Consider the following 26326-nt stretch of genomic DNA (forward strand, 5'->3'; position numbering starts at 1 on the left):
TTTGTTAAGTGTGTACAAGACAATTTTCTGATTCAGTATGTGGATGTATCTACTAGAGAAGGTGCAAAACATGACCTACTCTTGCGAAATAAGGCAGGGCAGATGACTGAGGTGTCAGCGGGGGAGCACTTTGGGGCCAGCGACCATAATTACGTTAGATTTAAAATAATGATGGAAAAGGATAGACCAAATCTAAAAGTTGAAGTTCTAAATTGGAGAAAGGCCAATTTTGACAGTATTAGGCAAGAGCTTTCGAAAGCTGATTGGGGGCAGATGTTCGCAGGTAAAGGGACAGCTGGAAAATGGGAAGCCTTCAGAAATGAGATAACAAGAATCCAGAAAAAGTATATTCCTGTTAGGGGGAAAGGAAAGGCTGGTTGGTATAGGGAATGCTGGATGATTAAAGAAATTGAAGGTTTGATTAAGAAAAAGGAGGAAGCATATGAAGGATTCTGGGTAATCCAAGATGGACGATGGAAAAGATTTCTAGCTGCAAGAGCTGCTCCTTTTTTTTTTGAGGTATTTTAGGTGTTGGAGGTGATTTCCTCGAATTCCAGGAGCAGCAATTACTGTTTTATATGCTGTTGCATTGTTCTGCAACTTTGGAAAAAGGTATAGACAGGATAGACTGAGTGAATCCTTAGAAGAGTATAAAGGCAGTAGGAGTATACTTAAGGAGAAAATCAGGAGGGCAAAAAGGGGACATGAGATAGCTTTGGCAAATAGAGTTAAGGAGAATCTGAAGAGTTTTTACAAATACACTAAGGATAAAAGGGTAACTAGGGAGAGAATAGGGACCCTGAATGATCAGCAAGGCGGCCTTTGTGTGGAGTCACAGAAAATGGGGGAGATAATAAATGAATATTTTGCATCAGTATTTACTGGGGAAAAGGATACAGAAGATATAGATTGTAGGGAAATAGATGGTGACATCTTACAAAATGTCCATATTAGAGAGGAGGAAGTGCTGGATGTCTCGAAACGGGTAAAGATGGATAAATCCCCAGGACCTGATCAGGTGTACCCGAGAACTCTGTGGGAAGCTAGAGAAGTGATTGCTGGGCCTCTTGCTGAGATATTTGTACCATCGATAGTCACAGGTGAGGTGTCGGAAAACTGGAGGTTGGCTAATGTGGTGCCACTACTTAAGAAAGGTGGTAAGGGCAAGCCAGGGAACTATAGACCAGTGAGCCTGATGTAGATGGTGGGTAAGTTGTTGGAGGGAATCCTGAGGGACAGGATGTACATGTATTTGGAAAGGCAACAACTGATTAGGAATAGTCAACATGGTTTTGTGCGTGGGAAATCATGTCTCACAAACTTGATTGAATTTTTTGAAGAAGTAACAAAGAAGATTGATGAGGGCAGAGTTTGTCATTTACATAAATGATTTGGATGAGAGCATAAAAATTACAGTTAGTAAGTTTGCAGATGACACCAAAATTGGAGGTGTAATGGACAGCAAAGAGGGTTACCTCGGGTTACAGCAGGATCTTGACCAGATGGGCCAATGGGCTGAGAAGTGGCAGATGGAGTTTAATTCAGATAAATGCGAGGTGCTGCATTTTGGGAAAGCAAATCTTAGCAGGACTTATACACTTAATGGAAAGGTCCTAGGGGGCGTTGCTGAACAAAGAGACCTTGGAATGCAGGTTCATAGCTCCTTGAAAGTGGAGTCGCAGGATAGGATTATGAAGGCAGTGTTTGGTATGCTTTCCTTTATTGGTCAGAGTATTGAGTACAGGAGTTGGGAGGTCATGTTGCGGCTGTACAGGACATTGCTTAGGCCACTGTTGGAATATTCCGTGCAATTCTGGTCTTCTTCCTATCGGTAAAATGTAGTGAAACTTGAAAGGGTTCAGAAAAGATTTACAAGGATGCTGCCAGGGTTGGAGGGTTGGAGCTGTAGGGAGAGGCTGAACAGGCTGGGGCTGTTTTCCCTGGAGCATCGGAGGCTGAGGGGTGACCTCATAGAGGTTTACAAAATCATGGGGGGCATGGATAGGATAAATAGACAAAGTCTTTTCCCTGGGGTCAGGGAGTCCAGAACTAGAGGGCATAGGTTTAGGGTGAGAGGGGAAAGATATAAAAGAGACATAAGGGGCAACTTTTTCCACACTGAGGGTGGTACGGGTATGGAATGAGCTGCCAGAGGAAGTGGTGGAGGCTAGTAGAATTGCAACATTTAAGAGCCATCTGGATGGGTATATGAATAGGAAGGTTTTGGAGGGATGGGCCGGGTGCTGGCAGGTGGGACTAGATTGGGTTGAACCGAAGGGTTTGTTTCCATGCTGTACATCTCGATGACTCCAAGTCAGCAAGTTGAAATCCCATTTTATTAAGTTACTGATCCCTTTAAGATGGGATACACAGGCCCCAAATTTGAATATATCCTTAGCCAAGTGTTGAATTCTCCCATTCGGCAGAGTCACCCTCCCACTTCCCTAGCTTTGTGCAGCTTCCAAAAAAGGAAGGAAATTTACAAGCACAAACATGTTCATGATCACAAGATAAAATAGCACCAATTCCCAACCACCTCCCCTTTCAATATCATTGCATTCCAGTAGGTGACTGGAATATAATTCACCCCTCATAGGAACAGCAGTAGGCCATTCAGCCCCTTGAGCCTGTTTCAACATTCAACGAGATCATAGCTAATCTGTGGCCTAACTTCATATAACTCTACCTTTGACCCATATCCCTTAATACCTTTGCTTTGACAAATATTTATCCATCTCAGATTTAAAATTAACAACCGATCGAGCACCCACTGCTGTTTCTAGAAGAGAGTTCCATACACCTACCATCCTTTTTGTGTGTCGAAGTGCTTCCTCACATCTCTTATGAATGGTCTAGCCCTAATTCTTAGACTTTGCTGGCTAGTTCCAGAATCCCCAACCAGTCTTTTTCTGCTAATATCTTGAAAACTTTGATCAGATCACCCCTTAACCTTCTAAATCTAGAGAAAACAGGATAAATACGCATAGTTTCTCCTCATAATTTAGCTCAGATATCATGTAAACATATATTGTACTCACTCAAAGGCCATTATATCCTTCCTAAGATGTGGTGCCCAGATCTGCTTGCAGTACTCCAAATGGGGACTAACCAGGATTTTGCATAACTGCACCATCCCTGCATTCCAGTCCTCTTAGATACACTAGTCAGTATTCCATTAGCTTTCTTGATTATTTTCTGCACTTGTTGTGGCATTTAAAGATCTGTACACCTGAATGTCCAAGTTTCTCCGAACATCTACTGTATTTAACTCCACACCATCTAGAAAGTTCCCTGATCTCTCCTTTTTCGGTTCCAAATGGATAACCTCACACTTGCTTACATTGAATTCTATCTGCCACAATTCTGCTCATTCACACAGTCTATCAAATTCCCTTTGCAATTTTATGCTATCAAACACACTGTTTACAACGTCACCTAGCTTGGTGTCATCAAAAAAAATTGGGATATATGACTTTATATGCAGTTATCCAATAATCCAATCATGAATAAATAATGCGAGTAATTGAGGCCCTAACATAGATCCTTGTGGATCACCACTGGTCACATCTTGCCAATTTAGTAACCTACTCAATATCCCTACTTTCTGTCACCAGTCACTCGACCAACTTCCCAGCCATATCAGTAATTTGTGCTCAATTCTGTGGGCTTCTACTTTACTTAACAGTCTCTGATATGGGGCTTTATCAAATGCCTTCTGGAAATCCATATAAACAACATCCATAGACATTTCCCAGTCCACTACTTTAGTCACCTCTTCAAAAAACTTCAATAAGATTTGACGGCAAGACCTACCAGACATGGATCTATACTGGCTCTCTTTGATTAGTTGAAAATTTGTGAGGTGTTCAGTTACCACATCCTTCATTATAGACTTCTGTAGTTTCCCCAGCACAGCCAACAATGTTTATCCAAAGATATTAGGTTGTCAATTGAAATCTCACTAAGCAATTAATAACAATGTACCATTCTAGGATATTGACTCACATTGAATATAAATTTCAGATCAAACTCTTACTTTGATTTATCGAGAGTCTGCTGTTCCTCAATGCTTTCTTCTATGTCCTTCTCAGCCCGACTTAAAACCCCTGCATTTTGCTTGGTCCAGATAGTTGGCTTCTGTTAAAATTTACAGATCATCAGTTTAAGATTTCCCTGCATCTCCACGAATACTGCAGGTGTTGTCAAGTAATGTCCAATAAGGCAATCTCAGTTTCAGAAAAAATGTACAAAGCAGTGATTTATTTTTTAAGAAATGCTTAGTTGGTCATCAAGGTGTGGCACGTGAGGGAGACTGAACGCTTTCCAATACTGTCACAGTTCGCCACTATCAAACACACCACCGATTATGTGTCTCAGCCCCAACCTCAAATGATTTAGGTATGGACAATGTTTATCTAGAAATAACTTACAAGCTGAAATTGAAAGATGAATATTCTCATACATACAGCGAAAGGGCAAGACAAACACACACTTGGGAGAAAGAAAGACTCTCCTCATCTGTTTGGTGAGAGTGAAGGCACAGTCAGAGAAAAACAACTAAAACAAAACCTAGCTCACTAAGAACTTCAATGTGCACCGGTCTGCCATTTCTCAAGAGCAATTAAAGTTAGTGTGAAGCCCACCAATCAAGAACGATATTTCGCAGTGTCATCACAAGGCTGCTTTAGAACACTGACATAAATACTCAAAGAAAAAGGAAAATTAAACTTAAGTTAATGGACATTGATGTGACAATATTGCATCCTGTGAGATGCTTTCACCTCACCGACTATGTCTCTCCAAATTGAACTGAAAAGACAAAATGACTGTCAGATGCTTTCCGTCACTCACTGAGCACAACATTCATACAGACATTAATAAAAACATGATTGTCACTTGGCAAATTCCATGACCTCTACGAGCCTGATGAGAAACAGTAGTAATGACGGTTACAACACTCCTACCTTGTTCACTGGTTTTGCTTTAAATGGAGCCCCTGCTTCTTTCAAAAGTTTATCCTGTTTGAATTCCTCCTGTTTCCGGTAAAGTTCTGCCTTCAGATCCACCAGCTGAAACACAGAATTTTTCCTTTTCAATAACAATACAGGGTTGTTGGAACAATTTGTAAATTAAAAATCCCAAAAATTGCATATCACGTGGATACAGAAATATTGTGTCCTGCCATGAAAGACAGCAGACCTAATATGCTGATGGAGAAAGTGAGGACTGCAGATGCTGGAGACCAGAGTTGAAAAATGTGGTGCTGGAAAAACACAGCAGGCCAGGCAACATCCGAGGAGCAGGAGAATCGACGTTTCGGGCATAAGCCCTTCTTCAGGAATCCTGCCTGAAGAAGGGCTTATGCCTGAAACGTCGATTCTCCTGCTCCTCGGATGTTGCCTGGCCTAATATGCTGATGGCATACAATATAAACGGACAACAAAGGAATCACTTTTAAAGATGAAATGGAACACTGGTTTATTAAACGCAAACATTGTAGTTGCTATGAGAAAATAATTTACTCTCTATTCAGAGCTCTATGTGATAGTAATGAATACACTAACTTTCCCTCCATTGTTCGAAGAATTGCAAAACATGGTCAGGTCAAAATTAAGAATTGACAGTGTTATGGACCAGGCTACATCCCCCTCAAAACATTTCAAGAAGGTAGCCCAGACCCTAACTTTGCAAGTTGTTTTAAACAGGTGTAGAGTGGATAATCCAAATCAGCTGGACAAACCACTTAGTTTTAAACAAAACAGAATTTATTGACAAGATTACTGAATGAAACACTAACAACAGAAAACAGAATACCGAATAACTTAATCTCTCCGAAAACCCAACCAATCACCCCAACTTAATGATACTGTTCCAAATACTTGCAACAATCCTCATAAACACCTTTTGGCACGAAAATGTAAAACCAAACACAAGTTCTTACAGATGGGAGTCAGAGAGAGAGAGAGAGAGAGAGTACCAGCCTGGACCTGCTTCTGGGTCGAGTAGCTTTTTCCACATTACTGCTAAACACCAAACCAAATCCGGAGTAAAACCGAGCTGAGAGAACCCGGCCACTCCCCTTTCAATATACAAGGGATTTTTTTAAACTTGAAAGCCTTCTGTCTGACCAAGTATTGGCCCTAAAATCCTTCAACCCCAGACTTTTCGGAGTCTGTGACGTTTACAACCTCCCTGAAAAAAAAAGCCAAGGACAGCAATAACCTTGTTAAAAAGAGGAGCTTTGTCACATCAGACATTGTGCCCCTTAAACAGTTCCTTTGGTCAATGTTAGATAGGAGTGGCACCTGGAGCTCTGAATGAAAGCTCTCAAGAAGGTGTCACATCGTTCAGTAATGGTCAAACTGGATGGTCTTACAGGCTCCGGAATTGAATAACTTGCTGTTGTTCATATGGAAATATTCCTGCCTCTGAGAATGCTGTGACTTTAGATCCTACACCAGGAATGTAGTATATATTCCAGGCTAATGCTTAGGTGTAATACTCAGGGACAGCTACAATGCCCCAGAGATACTTTCATTTTGATGACAGGTTACACATCAGCCTGTTCAGGTAATGTAAAAGAACCAATGACACTCTTCATTAAAATGCTGGGAATCTGCCTCCTGACCGGGCCAACAATCCTCCCTCAAATGTTTACAGCCTTGCTGTTTGGGGGGTCTTCCTCTGTATGAATAGGATGCTTTCAAGCCAACAGCAACAAAGACTATATTTCAAAGACAATTCTCTGGTTTTGATGAGTTTTATGAATTCCTGAGAACTTTGCTTGTATTAACAAAGTTTTGCTCAGGGCTGACTTAAGCGCAATAAATATTTTCTAAATACAGATTATTTATTTGTTTGCACTATTTGTCTCTCACATCTGACAAGATTGAAACTAATAGGGTAGTAATTTCCTCTTTGAAATCCAGTGGCTCAGTGGTTAGCACTGCTGCCTCACAGCACCAGGGACCTGGGTTCAATTCCAGTCTCAGGCGACTGTCAGTGTGGAGTTTGCACATTCTCCCAGTGTCTGCGTGGGTTTCCTCCGGGTGCTCCGGTTTCCTCCCACAGTCCAAAGATGAGCAGGTCTGTTGATTTGGCTGTGCTAACATTGCCTGTAGTGTTCACTGATGTGTAGGTTCAGTGCATTAGTCAGGGGTAAATATAGTGTAGGGGGAATGGGTCTGGGTGGGTTACTCTTCAGACTTGTTGACTTGTTGGGCTGAAGGGCCTGTTTCCACATTGTAGGCATTCTATGATTCCATGATAAATGAAACTGCTAAATGTGACTGCTAACCTGCCCCTGTGCACTGCCTTCGAAATGGTCTTTACTGAGTTTTCATCATGCTCCTGTTTAAAAGGGCTAGCAGCTTACTCTTAGTTGTCCACAACTGTTGTTTATGGGTGCTTGCATTATACAGTACAAATTGGCTACTGTATTTCCCACAACCAGTCACAACATTCATTAACCGTAAAGTACTTTGAGATCATGAAAGGTGCTATATAAATGTAAATTAGGAAGCAGCTACAAAACAAAAGGCATTCACATGAATCAAGAGTCCGAGGTAGTTGTGGAGGAGTATTTTTGTGATTGGAACCACAAAACAATGCATTTGAGGGGGAAAAAAAGATGGCCTGCAGAAAAAAATGTTTTGGAATGTGGGAAGGCAAATTTTATTAAAATAAGACAGGATCTAGCCAATGTAGACTGGGAGCAAGTGCTTGTGGATATATCTACAGCAGCAGAGTGGGGACATTCAAACTAGGTTTGGTGAGAGTCCAGCCTGACATGTTCCCTTTAGGATGAAATGTAGGAGCAACAAGCCCAGAAAGCCCTGGATGTCTATGAATATTCAGGACCCGATAACAATGAAAAAAAAGAGAAGCTTTTAACACTTGCAAAGGCAGCAAATCAACAAAGGTCCCAGCGGAGAATAGAAAGTGCAGAGAAGAATTTAAGAAAGCAATTAGGAGAGCAAAGAGGGGACACGAAAGAAACACTAGCAGGTCTAGATTAGGAAGAATCCCAAGATATCCTGCAAGCATATTAAGGGAAACAGGATAACCAGGGAAAGAGCCAGCTCCATTAGGGATCAATGGGGCAATCTGTGTGTGGAGCCACAGGACAGTGGCAGCGTATTGAATGAGTATGTCACACCTGACTTCACTCTGGAGACAGAGATGTAGGTACAGAATTCTCAAAGTGGAACCGAGGGGTTTCTGAGGCCCTGTTTTTATTTTTAAGACAACTCAACCCTTCAAAGCCACAGTTAACTAGCCTGACAGAATTTTTTCCGTTATCTGGTTGAAGAATAGACAAGGGCAATTCAGTAAATGTCACATGATTATTTTCAAAGGGCCTTTGATAAGGTACCTCATGATAGACTCATGACAAAGATGAGGGTGAAATTAGGTAATGTGTAGCTAAATAGATAACAGCCTGCCTAAAAATAAAATGTCAAATTTTCTGTCTTGACATGTTTCATAACACCGTTGAACATATGAAAATCAGGAGACAGTGGGCGGGGAGGTAATGTCACTGAACAAGCATTTTAATGGCAAAATCAAATGTTCTGGAGATGTAGGTTCAAATTCCACCACAGCTGCTACTGGAATTTAAGTTCAGCCAATAAACCTGGAATATTAAACAAATCTTAGTGATGGAGACCGTGACCGTGGGGGTGACACGGTGGCTCAATGGTTAACAATGCTGCCTCACAGCGCCAGAGAACCGGGTTTGATTCCAGCCTTGGTGACTGTGTGTGTGTGTGGAGTTTGCATATTCTCCCAGCGTCTGCGTGGGTTTCCTCCCACAATCCAAAGATGTGCAGATTAGGAGGACTGACCATGCTGAATTGCCCATAGTGTTCAGGGATGTGCCGGTTAGGTGCATTAGTCAGAGGAAATGTAGAGTAATAGGATAAGGGAATGGGTCTGGGTGGGACACTCTTCGGAGTGTGGACTTGTGGGACCAAATGGCCTGTTTCTGCACTGCTGGTATTCTATGTCAGTGTCAATGGGACACGTTTCGCTGATTGTGCAGAAACCCATCTAGTTCAATGATGGCCATTTAGAGAAGAAAATCTGCCATCCTTACCACCTTGTCTGGCCTTTATATGATAGCAGACCCACAGCAATGTGGCTGACTCTGAAGTGGTTTAGCAAGCCATTCAGTAAGGGTAATTGAGGATCGACAATGAATGCAGAGTTTGCCAGTAAGCCCATATCCTATGAGAAAATAAAGGCAACATTCCAGAACCTTTCCCATCAGTGACAGTAAGCTGACTGAACTAAGCTCTCCAGTTATGTTCAATCTTGCTTTTACTCATTTTGCTTTACTGCTCAATGGTGGTTTGAGGAAACCTCGCAACTTGCAACCTGAAATTTAAACCAACAAGTTGGTCAGTTCTCTGTTCTGGACTGTTATTCTATTTAATTCAGATCGTCACAATTGTGCTCTCACTGACAAGTGTAACACTGAAGGCCTGGAAGATGTTTGCCAAATGTGACAATTTGAGAATTATGGAAAGTAGTGCGATACAATTGAAAATGACAGCTGCCCACTGCTGGAGGAGTTCTCATTATAATGGTATTTATGGACCAAGGAAATGACGTCAAAAATCAAACCACAAATGCATTTTATCCATCTTAGAAAAACTGCTTTTATGTTTTTTCAAACTAGACAGCTATCAACAATTAAGGGTTGTAGTGCCCCAGTTAATAATCTTGCTCAGAGAAATCAATGTTAGTTGGTGTAAAAAAGGCCAATACAAAGATATTCTCTTTACAAAGAATAACATGTGCATTTTACTAGTTGCAACCACCTCACAGAAGTATTATTTGATGGTAGGTAAAACCACTCTATTAGCACTTTGTTATAGTGCACAAGTCGAAACTTGTGTGCACACGTTGAAACAATGACCAGCTATAACCTATTCAACTGTCAGAGGCATCACAGCTAAGCCTAAGCTTGTACAGTCACACACACAGACTTTCCAGTTCACTGGATAACAATCAGGAAAGCCGAAGGCTGAATTTGCAACAGTAGTAGCTCAGTCATAGTGTTTCTTCCCATGAGGAAAAAAAAAATTAGTTCAACCACTATATCATGGCCGGAAATCAGAGAGCTGATGTGCAAATCTTCCTGCTCCTCCACAGGCCTCAACACATCCATTCACTTAAACAGGGAAAGGCTATGGCACACACCCACTAAATACTCAAAGAATATCCCAAAAAATGTTTACTGAACTGCAAATGAATGTTGACTGGTGTGGTAAGTCCTAATTCTTAACAATTTATATTTTTATACTGCTTTTAACATAAAAATCTGAAAACAGATGTTCAAAATCATGAGAGGTCTTGACAGAATAGATGAAAAGCTGTCCCCTTTGATGAAAGTGTTAGGAATCAGAAGGTACCGATTTAAGGGATTGGTAAAAGAGCTAAAGGTGACATGCTGGGGAAAACAAAATGACATTAAGTGGTGTGCATCATCAGAGACAAAACAGAAGTTGCTGGAAAAGCTCAGCAGCATCTGCGAAGAGAAATCAGAGTTAACGTTTCGGATCCGGTGACCCTTCCTCTGATTTCTCTCCACAGATGCTGTCAGACCTGCTGAACTTTTCCAGCAATTTCTGTTTCATTTCTGATTTATAGCATCCCCAGTTATTTTGGTTTTTGCATTGTCGGAGAGTCCAATGAAGGCGGCTGGATTACAGGTTTCAAACATCGTGGGAGAAAGGAAAGGATTCATAAGACTATGAGGAATGGCATTAGCTAAGTGGCACTCTCGAACAGTAATGACAGGCTCATTGGCCTCCTTCTGTTCTGTACCCATTCTACCAATCCAGACACTTCATTCCACAAAAAGTGCTATGGGGTGGATGACCTAAAATTAGGTCAAAGAAACAGGTTTTAACGATTATCTTAAAAGAGGAAGAAGAGGGAGAGACAGAGAAGTGTAGGGAGGAAATTCCAGAGCCTTGTGTCTGTGCAAGTCCAGGCATGGCCACCAATATTGGAGCAATCAAAATCAGGTACGCACAAGGAGGCAAGAATTAGAACAGTGCAGATATTAGGTGGGCTCTGAGCTCGAGGAGGTTACAGAACTAGGTAGAAAGCAAAGTCCTGGAGAGAAAACAAGTTTGGAAATTTTAAAATCAAGGCACTGTCAATCTGAAGTCAACTTAAGTGAGCAAGTACAGGGGTCATGGTTGAACAAAAGATTGGCACAACTCATGACACAGGAACCTCAAGTTTACGAACGGCAGGACCTTGGAAGTTAGTTAGAAGCACATTGGAATAGTCCAATCTGGATGTAATAAAGGGATGAACAAGAATTGCAGTAATTGATAAACCGAGGCAGATACAGGGGCAGGCAGTATTATGGACATTCAAACAGGTGACCTAACTGTAGCAGCAGACAGAAGGTCAGACATTAAATCTGGAGTCAAACGGAAGTCTTGGAGGAGGTGGAGGGCGTGGGTGGTGTCTCGAACGTATGTGGGGAGTTCGTCAAACTTGACACCAAGATCACAAACAGTCTATTTCAGACTTGGATAGTTATAAGGGAGAGGAATGGAGTCAGCAGCAAGAGACGAAAAATAATCATTTTAGTCTTCCCGAGATTTAAATGGAGGAATGCTCTGCTCATTTGATATTGAATGTGAGACAATAACCTAACACAATAAACGGATTATGAAAAGGTTGAGCTTTGTATCATTAGCAAATATGTGCAACTTGACATCACATCTTCAGATGATGTTGCCTGGAGACAGAATATAATGAGAAATAGTGAAGGACCAAGGCTCGATTTTTAGGGCATAACTGAGCAGGAGTTGATAGAGAAGCCATTGCAGGTGATTCCCTGGCTATGATTAAATACATAAGAATGGAAGCAATTGAGTACTCCCACCCACTGGATAATAAGAGAAAACCATTGGAACAAGATAGTGGGGTCAATCTTATCAAAGGTTGCAGACAGGTTGAAAGGAGAAAGGATGTGTATTACTTCCAAATAATTTCTCCAACACTGAAAATCTATTTTTACACAAACTATGGACTATTATTCTTTCAGATTTTAATTACCAAAATTACATTTTTTTGTCTCTCATCACTTCCCTTTAATTTTATCCTGGTTTCCTTCTCCACTGTATTTACTTACTATATATAGATTTAATACTGTAACTTACAAAACCTGATTCATGCTTTATATCTCTAAGAATTCTTCAATCTGCTGGAAGAGACAAGCAGTTGCTTGCCCTGGTCATGCAGGTCACGGAACCATCTCTAAAGGGCATTGCATCGACTCCTATTGTAAGGTTCCACTTGCCACTCAAGAGCCTATAATAAAACTGTAGGCGATACATAACTAATAATGCAATCTAAGGAAGGTGTTGCCCAAGTACCACCAGAACATTACCTGCCCCACCAGGAGCCCAAACATTTTAGACCACTGCTACACCACTGGGAATGATGCCTACCGCTCCATCCCCCGCCCTAATTTCCGCAATGCCGAGCTTCTTCTCCCGGCTTACAGTCAAAAGCACAAGCAGGAGACCCCCCTCGCGGATACAGGTCGGAGGAGGCAGAGGATCAACTCTAGTGCTGTCTGGAATTGGCTGATTGGAGCTGTGTTCAAACAGTCCACAGGTACCTTGGACGAGTAGGCCACCACCATCACAGACTTTATCAGTAAGTGTGTGGAGGGCTGCATACTGAGGAAGTCAATCTGGGTGTTCCTCAACAGGAAACCCTGGATGAATCAGGAGGTACAGAACCTGCTAAAAACCAGGCGTGAGGCCTTCAGATCAGGAGACCCACTCAAATATAAGGGATCCCAGTATGACGTTCGCAGAGCCATTAAGACAGCCAAGGACCAATACCGATCCAAACTAGAGACCCAGACAGACACCGGGCGGCTATGGCAAGGACTGAATGATATCACAGGTTCTAAAAACAGACAGTGCAAGATAGCAGACGAAGACACATCCCTCTCAGATCGTCTCAATGCCTTCTATGCTTGCTTTGAGCAGAATTTCGGCGGAGAAGTAATACCTATTCTGACAAGTACTGACGAACCTATCCCAACAGTCACTACATCAGAAGGCAGATCAGTTTTCCTTCACGTGCATCCAGGAAAGTGATGGGACCAGACGGAGTACGAGGCGTGCACTCAGAGCACGCGCAGATCAACTGGCAGAGGTCTTCTCAAGATATCTTCAACCTCTCCCTGCAGCAGGCCGTTGTCCCTGCCTGTTTTAAGAGGGCCAACCTCATCCCTGTACCTAAGAAGGCTCATGCAGCATGTCTCAATGACTACCACCCAATGGCCCTAATTTGGATGGTCATAAAGTGCTTTGAAAGGCTGGTCATGGCATTAATCAACTCCAGACTCCCCACTACTCTTGACCAACTCCAATTTGCCTATCGTACCAACCGATCCACGTCAGAATCCATATCATTTGCTCTTCACTCCTCCCTAGAACATCATGACACTAAGAAGCTACGTAAGAATCCTGCTCATTGATTACACTTCAGCCTTCAACACTATTATCCCCTGGAGTCTGATTACTAAACTTAGTGATCTCGGACTAAACCCCATTCTCTGCAACTGGATCCTCAGTTTCCTGACCCACAGGTATGGAAGTTACTCTGGCAGTTATGTCATTAACTTAGTGCTGTAATGCGTGTCCGGGATCATATTACAGAGCTCCAGTAACAGATAATGGTAGCACACTGTGATAGGTTAAGCATAATTTAGGAAATCAGTGTGGCAGACAATGATTAGTTTAGAAAGACAAAGCAAGCCAGTATGATTGGTTATGCTAATGTTATCCAATAAACGCGGGAACAACAACTGCATAATCTGTAATGAGATAAAGGACTTGTGAGCAATTAGGAAGCCATTGGCTGATTGTCACAGCTTTTCTTTGCAAATTAAAGTTTAACTTCGTGAGGCATTTTCTGCGTCTCCTTGTAATCTTTAAAGAATATTGAATGATTCTTCCACAGGCCACAATCAGTGAAGATTGGAGTCAATATTTCATCCTCACTAACACTCAACACTGGACCACCCGCCCAGGGGTGCGTATCAGTCCCCGACTGTACTCACTGTACACCCATGACTGCATTGCCAATTTCCAGACTAATGCCATTTACAAGGTCGCTGATGACACCACCATAATTGGTCAAATCTCAGAAGGCAACGAAACAGACTACAGTCAGGAGATGGAAGATCTGGAAAAATGGTGCACTGAGAACAACCTGGCTCTCAATACCGGCAAAACCAAGGAACTCATTACTGACTTTCGCCGGGATGTTACTCATGCCCTCCTACACATTAACAGCGCAGAGGTGGAACGAGTGGACAGTGTCAAGCTCCTGGGAGTGGTCATCCACAACAAGCTTTCCTGGACTCTTCATGTGGATGCACTGGTTACAAAGGCCCAACAATGTCTCTTCCTCCTCAGGCAGCCGAGAAAATTTGGCATGAAAGCGAATACCCTTGCCAACTTTCATAGGTGTGCCATCGAGAGTATTCTGTCTGGATGTATCACTACCTGGTACGGCCACTGTACCATTCAAGATTGGAGACGGTTACAGAGAGTAGCCCGGACAATCACAAAGGCCAACCTCCCATCTACAGAATCCATCTACCAAGCCTACTATCCAGGAAAGACCACCAGCATTCTCAAAGATCCATCCCACCCTGGCAATACTTTTCTACAACGTCTACCATTGGGAAGAAGGTACAGAAGCCTGAACACACACACACCAGCCGGTTTTGAAACAGTTTCTACCTTACTGTTGTTAGAATACTGAATAGACTCACAAACTCTTAGCATTCGCCTGTACATATGTTGTTGTTTTGCTGCTGTTTACCTATTATTTACTTATCTATGTTAGTTAACTCTGTGATCTGCCTGTTTTGCTTGCAAGACAAAACTTTTCACTGTGTCTCAGTACACATGACAATAAATTCAATTCAATTCATAGTTTGTTTGATGCTGACCACAAAATCCAGGCCATTTGGACAGATTAAAAAATTGGCTACTGATGTAACTCTTAAGACGGTTTTGACAGAGGAGAGGGAGAGGTTGTTCAGTGGCGGCATTACAGAGTTTACGACCCAGGGGTTGAAGGTATGACCTCTAGTATTGGGGGGAGAGGCAGTGAAGACAAGATAAGGATGTAGAAAGGCCAGAATTAGAGGTAGATAGATTTCTCAGACAGTAAGAGCAGATTGTAGAGGCAGGAAAGGACAAGAATTTAAGGATGAGAATTTAAAAATGGAAGTTTTGTCAGACCGAGAGCTAATGTAAATCAGTAAGCACAAAGGACAGGGAAAGACAATGGGACAAATAAGGGTTCAAGCAGTAACATAAAACAAAGACCTCCGGATGCTGGAAACCTGAAACAAAAAGAAATGGCTGGAGAAACTCAGCGGGTCTAGTTCTAAAGAAAGGCCAATGGACTTTGTTTCACTCCCACAGATACTATCAGACCTGCTGAGTTTCTCCAGCCATAACTGCTTTTGTTGCAAACATTCGTGTTGTGGGCAGCCTCTAGTTTATGAAGTATTTTGGATCATGCAGGGATTAGGAAATACTTGAGATGTGTTTGTTTTTAATTCCGTGCGAACCCCCCCACAGAAAGCTGCTAATTAGATCCGAAGCACTTCAACAGACAGCGATCCCCCTGCCACCTGCTCCCTGACTGCCCAGTGCTCCCTGCTCCCCGACTGCCCAGTGCTCCCTGCTCCCCGCTCCCCGACTGCCCAGTGCTCCCTGCTCCCCGACTGCCCAGTGCTCCCTGCTCCCCGACTGCCCAGGGCTCCCCGCACCCTGACTGCCCAGTGCTCCCTGCTCCCCGTTCCCCGACTGCCCAGTGCTCCCTGCTCCCCGACTGCCCAGTGCTCCCTGCTCCCCGACTGCCCAGTGCTCCGCGCACCCCGCCCCGACTGCCCAGTGCTACCTGCTCCCCGACTGCCCAGTGCTCCGTGCACCCAGCTCCCTGACTGCCCAGTGCTACCTGTTCCCCGACAGCCCGATGCTCCGCGCACCCCGCCCCCTAACTGCCCAGTGCTACCTGCTCCCCGCTCCCCGACTGCCCAGTGCTCCGTGCACCCAACCCCCTGACTGCCCAGTGCTCCCTGCTCCCCGACTGCTCATTGCTCTGTTCTCCCCGACTGCCCAGTGCTCCCAGCTCCCCAACTGCCCAGTGCTCCCAGCTCCCCAACTGCCCAGTGCTCCATGCTCCCCGCTCCCCGACTGCCCAGTGCTCCCCGCTCCCCGACTGACCAGTGCTCCCCACTCCCCGACTGCCCAGTGCTCCCTGCTCCCCAACTGCCCAGTGCTCCCCGACTGTCCAGTGCTCCCTGCTCCCCGACTGCCCAGTGCTCCCTGCTCCCCGACTGCCCAGTGCTCCCCGACTGACCAGTGCTCCCTGCTCCCCGCTCCCCGACTGCCCAGTGCTCCCTGCTCCCCGACTGCCCAGTGCTCCCTGTTCCCTACTCCCCGACTGCCCAGTGTTCCCTACTCCCCGACTGCCCAGTGCTCCCTGCTCCCCGACTGCCCAGTGCTCCCTGTTCCCTACTCCCTGACTGCCCAGCGCTCCCCGACTGCCCAGTGAATGGACGTGGACAGCAGGCCCAGCTGCCAGGTAGGCCGGGGACTAACATGGAGCCTGCCTCTCCACACTCACAACACAGGAAGTCTTTATCTACAACCTTCGACACTCACCGACGCTGCCGTCACATCGAACGTTTTCTTTTTCTTATCCATGTTGATAAAGGTCAATTTAATTCCGACAGCTCTGAACAAACATTAAACGCTGCAAGTCCAGCCGCCATCTTAGTGAGGTAAAGGCTACATTCGGCGGCCATATTAGTAAGGTCTATTGAGGGCTTGGGCACCCGGGCAGAGGCTGGGTTGTCCGGTCCGCCATCTTGATGAGGTCACAGCATGCTTCCCCCTGCCAGTGAACCCAACCTACATGTCAATCATTCCAATTGATCAGTTTGTGATAGATTAGATTACTTACAGTGTGGAATCTAATCTAATCTAAATAATTCATAACTACTTTGAGATGCTCTGCTGCAATGACTTTTTTTTTCCTCCCCAGGATGGCAGATTGCCAGCTCCTAATCTTCTTTGCTAAAGATTGGCACACTGTGAATAGTTGTTGCCCATCTATTAAATGGCTATTAGAGATACGTCCTCCTGTTGCTCGTGGCAGAATAACTGGTCAGGAGGTTAGTGAATGTTCATTTGGATAAAAATAACGTGCAAAAAAACAGTGCTTATTTAATGAGCTGCTACAGGAATAATGGCCTGAATGATCTCCTGCGCCATAAGATGTCTGGGAAATCAAGCTATTGGTGTAAGGACACTCTGTAAATTAAACAATAGGGCCAATGTATGTCAAACTGTATGATTCCTGACGAAGGACTTTTGTCCGAAACATCAATTTTCCTGCTTCTTGGATGCTGTCTGACCGGCTGTGCTTTTCCAGCACCACTCTAATCTAAACTCTGGTTTCCAGCATCTGCAGTCCTCACTTTTGTCTGTATGTCAAGGCCTATTTTTAAGGAAACAGCTTCACTCTTGTAGTGCTCTACCAAAAGCTCCAGGTGCGAAGAACAGCTCTTCAAATCGTACAAAGGCCATTGGGCCCAACTGCAGCTTAAAAGAGCAACTTCGAGTCATGGAGATAAGCAGCACAGAAACAGACCCTGCGGTCCAACTCGTCCATACCGACCAGATATGCTATATTAGTCTTGTCCCATTTGCCAGCATTTGGCCCATATCCCTCTAAACCCTTCTTATTCATATACCCATCCAGATGCCTTTTAAATGTTGTAATTGTACAAGCCTCCACCACTTCCTCTGGTAGCTCATTTCATGCATGCACCACCCTCTGCATGAAAAAGTCACCTCTTAGGTCCCTTTTAAATCTTTCCCCTCTCACCTTAAACCTATGCCCTCTCGTTTTGGACTCCCCACCCCAGGGAAAAGATCTGTCTATTTACCCTATCTATGCCCCTCATGATTTTATAAACCTCTATAAGATCACCCCTCAGCCTCAGACAGTCCAGGGACAAAAGCCCTCGCCTATTCAGCCTCTCCCTATCACTAAATACTCCAGTCTTGGCAACACCTTTGTAAATTTTTGCAAGGTTTGTAGCTCAGGTTGAGGTTTAGGGTGAGGTTGAGCTGTAGGTTTGATATCCAGATGTTTCATTACCTGGCTAGGTAACATCATCAGTGGTGACCTCCAAGTGAAGCGAAGCGGTTGTCTCCTGCTACACCCTAAACCTTTGTAAATCTTTCCTGAACCCTTTCAGGTTTCACAACATCCTTCCTATAGCAGGCAGACCAGAATTGCACACAGTAGTCCAAAAGTGGCCTAACAAGTGGCCTGTACAGGCACAAGATGACCTCCCAAATCCTATGCATTGATCAATAAAGGCAAGCGTACCAAATGCCTTCTTCACTATCCTATCTACCTGTTCCTCCACTTCCAATAAACTATGAAATGCACTTCAAGTTCTCTGTGTTCAGAAACACTCCCCAAGACCTTACCATTAAAGGTATATAAATCCTGCCCAGCGCAAATCAATTGAATTAAATAGCAACAACCTCACACACATATGGGTAAGATAAATATAAGTACATTGATCAATAGATTAGATTCCCTAGTGTGGAAATAGGACCTTCGGCCCAACCAGTCCACACCGACCCTCCGAAGAGCAATCCAGCCAGACCCATTCCCCTACATTTACCCCTGATAAATGCACCTAACACTACGGACAATTTAGCATGGCCAATGCATCTAACATACACATCTTTGGACTGTGGGAGGAAATTGGAGCACCCGGAGGAAACCCACGCAGACACGGGGAGAATGTACAAACTCCACACAGACAGTCGCCTGAGATGGGAGTTGAACCCGGGTCCCTGGCAGTGTGAAGCAGCAGTGTTAATCACTAAGCCACCGTGAGATCAACAATCACATTGTGATTGCAGATCTGCTAATCTTTCGAACATTCCAAAAACGGTATCATGCATTTTTAAACTGTTTGTGAACTTCCTCTATGGCAGTCAAGCTTTTAAAATAACTTACACCATTATTCAGAATCAAAATGGTAGCATTTTTGTTTAATTAAACATTTGCACTTGGGATGAAAGGTATTTAAAAATGGAATGCTTTCAAAATGGCATCAGAATTGAACACTTCTAGGTCAGATATAGTATGTGCCAAATTAAAAATAATCTCTACCATGCACCTACCACATGCTTTCCAGTACATAGCCACACGACTTCAGTGACTTTTCAATTACCTATAATCCTCCAGCAATATTAAAGTCTAGCAGAATACAAGAAAGCTCAAATTCTTGCTCCTCAAGTACATAACTGTGGGGTGAGAATCCAGAATAATAGAATCCCTACAGTGCAGAAAGAGGCCATTCAGCCTATTGAGTCTGCACCCACCATCCATAGAGTATCCCATTCAGATCCAGCCCCCCCCACCCTCGCCAATCCTATCCCCATACCCGCATTTACCATGGCTAATCCACCTGGCCTACGCATCCCTAGACTCTATGAGACAATTTAGTACAGCCAATCCATCTAACCAGCACATCTTTGGACATCTAAATATCTGCAGATCTAAATATATTTTAATAACTCTAATCACTTTGTTTCTATTGATTGTGATGGTAGTTTTCCCAAGCATCTTTTACTTTAGAGTAGTTATATTTTTCTTGCTATCTCTAACAAGTTGCTGGTCTCTAACACATGATAAATGAAACATGTTGGGATTGTGAGCAAGAAAGAAAACTTTCATCAATCACCTCGAGACAAGTTCTAATACAGACTGCCAAGATGAAGGAATACTGTTGTAATCAGTGAGCTACCCATTCCAAGTATCATTCTTATTAGTAGTCATTTAAGGACCACCCAATTAATCATCTTACTTTTTCAATGATGAGGTTAGTTTAATACTTGAAGGAAAGTGATTTACTTTTAGTCAAGTGATTAGGCCTAGCTCCTGTTTCTCTATCATCTCATCTCAGCCACCTCCAGTGATTTACCATCTTGAATGTGTGGAATTCAAAATACTTATCCTCATTTATAAATCGCTTCTTCTAGCATGCATCTCCAGCTTTCTCTAAGCTTAATTACATCTATTTTTCCACTGTTTCTTCTTTTCCATTATTTTACTTTCTCCTTTACATGTCTGCATAGCCATTTCTTTCAAAATTTATTTTTGAATCTACTTTTAAACAGCTTCATAACTTAAAATTATTTTCCATACATTTATTCACAGGAATCTAAAACAGCATTTATGACCCCTCCCAAAGCCCTGGAGAAGGCATGGTAATTGCCTTCTTGATCTGCTACAGTTCTTTTGGAGAGGTTGTTGCTAAGGGAGATCCAGGATTTTGACCCAATGACACTGAAGGACCGGTAAAGTATTTCCAATTCAGGATGATGTGTGTCAAGGAGAGAAATGTCCATGTATCGTTGTTCCTATTGATCTTCTGGGTGGCAGAGGTGAAAAGTTTGGGAGGTGCTAGCAGAGGAGCTTTGGGAAGTTGCTGTGTGCATAATGTAGTTGGTTAACAGTACTGCTACTATGAGTAACTAATGAAGGGAGTTTAAGTTGAAAGTGCTTGACGAGATGCAAATCAAGGTTGCTTTTGGATGTTGAGCCAAGAACATTGTTGGAGCCACACTCAGCCAGGCAAATAGAGAGTATTCCATCACTCTCCTGTCTTGTGGATTGCAGTCAGGCATTAGGGAATCAGGAAGTGAGTTACTCACCTCATAATTCCTTGTACCTATTATAAATAAGGGCAAGTCTGGTTCAGTTTCTGGACCAGGGTAACGGTCAGGATGTTGATTGTGGCTCATTCAATAATGGCAATACCATTGACCATCAAGGCCATCAAATGTCAAGAGATGATGGTTGAATTTTCTCCTTCCAGTTATGTGATTTCAATGTTACTTGCCAATCCATGGAGGTTGTTGAAGTCTCGCTGCAATTGGACACAGAACACTTCAATATGAGAGTCACGAATAGTACGGGAGATTGTACAATTGTACAAACGTCCCGGTTTGTAAATTTCATACAGCTGAATGTGGTTGAGTCCAGGATACTACTTGGAGGAGGTCCAAGGGCTGACATGACTAACCTTGAACAATCACAGCTTTGTACAAGGTATGACTCCAAATCAGTGGAGAGTTTTGTCCGATTCCCATTGACTTCAGTTTTGACCTAAACAGAACTCAAAATTGATAGTCAGTGAGCTGATTCCTATCACTGCACCTTTTATTAATGATTTTAAATTTTCACGCTCTCATTCTCAGTAGGAACATTTTACAAGTAGGAACATTTTCTCCTTATTCACAATGAAGTATTCAGAATCATGAGAACTTTGGACAAGCAGATCCCCTCATCTCTCCGAAACAGTCCAAACTTTTCCACTCAACTTCATAAATGAAATTCCTCATCCCTAAAACCACCCTTAAACCTTTACCACACACTCTATTACTTCCACAATCTTCCTAAAGTGAGCACAGGAATAGATGCAATTTTCTAGCTAGTGCCTTCGACAAGTGCAACACAACCTCCTTAACCTTGTGCTCTATGCCCCTATTTATGCTTGACTGGTTTCTCTCAAATCTGTCCTGCCCTTTAATGGCTTACACACATCTGCAAACTTACTAACCATACCTATCTTCACATCCAGATTATTTGTACAAGTGAGCTGCAAAATATGTTCTATGAAACTTCAGCATTTGATGCTAAAACACAATCATTTTGAACTTCTGGGAACCAGTTTTGTAGCCAGTTAATGTGTGTGGAATCTTGTCTTGATCTTAGATGACATGAGACATTGGTCTGAACAAGTTCATGTACATTATTGGGGTGGTCACTGAACGGTGATAAGTGCTAATCACTCTTTACAGGTAGACTACATAGCACATTGAGCTCCAGCATGCCATGTCTCCTCAGAACTCTATTCTTCAAATAAAATGGAGAGAAAGCAGAATTTGATTTTTAAAGAGTTGCAATTTTTAATTCACAGTCAAGGGAAAAAAAAGTCATAGCTAGAAACAAATATTGAGCTATTAGTGTTAGTATTTACCACTCATCTTATCAATATTTAAAATCTTGGCTTGCAAAGGTGAAAAATCCATACTCAAATTTAAGACCCATCATCTTTTACATTTAGTGAATCACCACAAATTAATGTTGCAACATCCAATATTCAAAGTTGATAAGAAATCATACTCAAAAATGTGAATTCAGTTAGTTTTACACACAATGCAAGCTGAAAAATATCATTCCAAGCTGGGATAAGTTCATTCATTATGGAACACAGTTTAAAAAGCAATTAAAATGGGATTAAGTTTGGTGCCTTGCTTATATTCCATATATATCTTGGGTATTTTTTCTCACTATGGAAAGAACTGTAGATAGTTTCATAACTTTCTGCTTGGCAATTTCCATTAGTGTATATAAGGCAAGTCCTGGATGGGAATAGCAACAAACCCTCTTGGAAATCTGAAAAAGGTACAAACAAATAATTTTTATTTTAATCTATCTACTTATATAGACAAAACATCCATTCAAAAAAGTATGAAAAGTTTAGTTCATTAATGTTACAAAATCAAAAGCATTAAGGTCACTTTAAGAGAGGTCCCTTTTCTGAACTGAAATCGTGACAGCACATGGTCTGTGATTAGTTGACAGGTACAGAGTGTGCCGAGAATTGGTGATATGTACAATCAGCTTGGGGTTATGTTTTGAGGTTAAGGCAACTGGATTTAAATTTAATCAATTAATTTAAATTATGGCCAAGATACCAAAATCAAATGGAATTTTATTGTATTGGCATCAGACCAGTGAGAGGGTATGATGTTGGGGGTATAAAAAAGGCATTTTGAAAATTAGAGAGAGCTAACTGCCCATTCAACTGGAGAGCCAACTGCCATCTGAAGAAATAAGCAACCTGCTCTCAAAACAAAATTCTCAGAAGGCATCTATTGAAAAGGTACCAATAAATTTTATACAAAGACATTTGCAGAGAAAACAAGTTGATAATCTTGGGAGAAGACTGCATAATTGGAATGAAGATAGCACAAGAGACTGTATGGACTTTGATATTAAGTTGATTTAATGTTTACTAATTGTGTTGTTTGAACATCTTAATAGAGCTGGGGTCAGAGTGATTAGATTAGATTAGATTACTTAAGTGTGGAAACAGGCCCTTCGGCCCAACAAGTCCACACCGACCCGCCAAAGCGCAACCCACCCATACCCCTACATTTACCCCTTTAACCTAATACTACGGGCAATTTAGCATGGTCAATTCACCTAACCTGCACATCTTTGGACTGTGGGAGGAAACCAGAGCACCCGGAGGAAACCCACGCAGACATAGGGAGAATGTGCAAACTCCACACAGACAGGCACCAGAGGCTGGAATCGAACCTGGGATCCTGGTGCTGTGAGGCTGCATTGCTAACCATTGAGCCACCGTGCCGCCCCAAGTTAAGAAAAAAGGTGGCTCAGGTTTGTTAATAGTTTTATTTAGTGTTCACTGTTAAAGTTAAATTATATCTTTAAATGGTGGAAATCAGAAATTTTGTTTCACTCACTCTCACTTTTAGCAGATTACAAGGAGAGGTGAGCTTTTTTCGGGTGTTTTGGTTTTAATTAGCAGAGGGGGTTTGACTCTGTCATAAGAAGAAGAAAAATATTCCTCCTTTCTCCATCTTCCAGGAATGTGACTGTCCAACATCAGAAAAGTCAGATCAAGTTGCTCTGATTCTAAAAGTCCCTATCCAGATTATTAACAGCACACAGGGCAGCTTAGGATAGATGGGGAAACACATAGGATCATTTGTACGTGTAATGCTTACTATTCACTTGGGTTCTGTAACTTAACACAGCATGGTCAAACAATCAGTTTCAGAGCTTATTTGTGAACAGACTCACAAATGATGCAAAACAGCCCTAAAGACTAGGAAGACCAATGTTTAATTCTCAACTTGTATGGGCTGAATGCTCAAAAAGGTAAATCACAATACAAAACAGCACATAAGGACCTTCAGAAAAATAATGCAAGAAGAAATGTAAATGGTTGACTATAGTTCACTATTGTGCCACTTCAAATGGCACTCTGAACAAAATGATCCAATTTTAAATGAATACTCAAGAAACATGTGATTTTATTAATGTGTCTCGTCTAATTCATGCATACAATACTTTAAATAGATATGTCCAAATTCCTTTTTAAAATGGTCAGATTTAAAAAAAAACAAATTTGTTGTTAGAATCAACACAAGTAATGCTTTTCTAACCTTGTCTGATGATTTTAATTTAAATCACTTGTTAACTAACTTGTGGAAATCACGTTTCATAATTTTACCTCATTATACCATTTAATAACCATTTGGAGGCTTTGGGGAGAATTTTTGGGATTGCAGCAACATTGGCAATAAAAGTTATGGAAGAATTGAACAAGAGCTTAGTGAGACCTCACCCAACTTGGTAGGATTTCCCTGCATTTTATGCTTTGGCCGAGTGCCAAGGCAAGTTTCTCGCAAGGGACCAGCGAGTTGCCAATTAAGATATTTATAATTTGCCTTAAGAGCCCAATTCACTTCATTAATGTTCAGCTTCCCATCTTAATCACACCAATCTAAACACAATAGGCATTGAGAAATTGAAACAATGGCCAATAGATATTATTGTTAGACTATTAATCCAGAATATTCTAGAAGATTTGTAGGTCAGGTTGTAGATGAGGTTGTTGACTTGCTCACTGAGCTGGTAAGTTTGTTAGCAGACATTTCGTCACCATTCTAGGTAACATCAGTGCGCCTCTGATGAAGCGTTGGTGTTCTGTCCCACTTGGTGTGTCTGGGTCTGATGGGGTTGGAGTCGTCATTTCCGGTTTTGTTGCCGGTTCGGTTTCTTCATGGTTGGTACATGGAGTCCAACTCTACATGCTTGTTAATGAAGTTCTGGGTTAAGTGCCTGACTTCCATGAATTCCCATGCACGCCTGTTTTGGGAAACACATCCATCCTAGGACAAACCAATCAAATTGGTGTCCATGTGTATGGTTATGTCTCTTGGTGGCTAGTTGGTGTTAGTGTACTCTGGTGGCTAACTTCCTTCCTGTTGGCCCGAGGTAGTGCTTTCAGCAGACTTTACATGGCATTTTGTATTTAATGTTGGTCCTATTCATTGTGCATATGGGATACTTGTCACCAGCTGTCGTAGTGTGGTAATTGGTTTGTGGGCTACCAATGATACCCAGGAGTCAGTAGTCTGGTGGTCATTTTGGATAGGTCCTTAATGTATGGCAGCATAGCCAGTGTGTCTGGATGTGTTGTGTCTTCCTGTTATGATCTGTCATGTAGGTAATGGCAGATGATAGTTTGAGTATCTATTGTTCCTGAAGATGTTGTGTAGGTGTTCTTCTTCTGCTTTGCATATCTCCAGGGTGCTGCAGTGTATTATGGCTTGATGGACGAATATTCTGATGCAGCTCAGCTTATGGGTGATGGGATGCTTGTTGTTGTAGTTGTGCACTTGGTCTATGTGGGTACCCTTCCTGTATACGCTGGTCTGGGGTTCCTCATTGGCCTTGCATTAGACCACTACGTCCAGAAAGGGGAATTGGTTGTTGAGGAATTCTTCAGCAGAGTAGATAGAGTTGTCCACTTGGTATTCATGGTTGGTACACAGTTTGTATCCAAAGCTTTTTGCAATTTCCCTTTCATATTTGTGGAGGCAGTTGTGGGCTTTGTTAACCATTACCCATAGCATTCTGCAGCCATTTTGTTCCGCTACTTTCTACACTTGTAGGGTGCCGAGAGGTGGCTTGTGTTTAGTAGTCTGGTCATACTCATTTTGAGGCATTCATGCAGGAAGTGGAGATATTCACAGGTACCTCACTGTCAGTTGGCATTGGTTTCCCATCATCAGGCACGTGTGAGCATGGTCCGCCAATAGGTGTTCAAAGTATTCGAGAAGATTTGTAGCTCAGATTGTGGATGAGGTTGTTGACTTGCTCACTAAGCTGGTAAGTTTGTTCGCAGGAGTTTTTGTCACCATGCTAGATGTCAGTGTGCCTGTGAAGTATTGTTCCATCCTGCTTGCTATGAGTGTCTGGGTCTGCTGGAGTTGGTGGTGTCATTTCCAGTTTTGCTGCTGGTTCTGTTTTAGTGGCTATATGGGGTCCAACTCTACCTGTTTGTTCATGGAGTTCCAAATTGAGTGCCAGGCTTGCAGGAATTCCC

General features: G+C 42.6%; 2 protein-coding genes and 1 long non-coding RNA gene across 3 annotated transcripts in view; 1 reads left to right on the forward strand and 2 right to left on the reverse strand.

Annotated features, from left to right (window-relative positions):
* Positions 1-16892, reverse strand: part of ccdc174 (coiled-coil domain containing 174) — a 38798-nt gene extending 21906 nt beyond the window's left edge. The window contains exons 1-3 of the mRNA XM_043708529.1: positions 16743-16892; positions 4965-5069; positions 4037-4137 (exon numbers count right to left, since the gene is read on the reverse strand). Coding sequence (XP_043564464.1) covers positions 4037-4137; positions 4965-5069; positions 16743-16784 — 248 coding nt within the window. The 5' untranslated portion in view covers positions 16785-16892. The remainder of the gene's footprint in view (positions 1-4036; positions 4138-4964; positions 5070-16742) is intronic.
* On the forward strand, positions 10065-20465 carry LOC122559161. The gene is made up of 3 exons (XR_006314353.1): positions 10065-10273; positions 17125-17254; positions 20332-20465. It is a non-coding gene; the product is annotated as an uncharacterized LOC122559161 (long non-coding RNA).
* Positions 20466-22060: 1595 nt separating this feature from the next.
* The window catches only part of tatdn2 (TatD DNase domain containing 2), a 37160-nt gene continuing 32894 nt past the window's right edge, over positions 22061-26326 (reverse strand). Inside the window, exon 7 of the mRNA XM_043708535.1 lies at positions 22061-22575. Coding sequence (XP_043564470.1) covers positions 22435-22575 — 141 coding nt within the window. The 3' untranslated portion in view covers positions 22061-22434. The remainder of the gene's footprint in view (positions 22576-26326) is intronic.

Source organism: Chiloscyllium plagiosum, chromosome 18 (assembly GCF_004010195.1).
Source record: "Chiloscyllium plagiosum isolate BGI_BamShark_2017 chromosome 18, ASM401019v2, whole genome shotgun sequence".
In the NCBI taxonomy this organism is placed as follows: Eukaryota; Metazoa; Chordata; class Chondrichthyes; order Orectolobiformes; family Hemiscylliidae; genus Chiloscyllium; species Chiloscyllium plagiosum.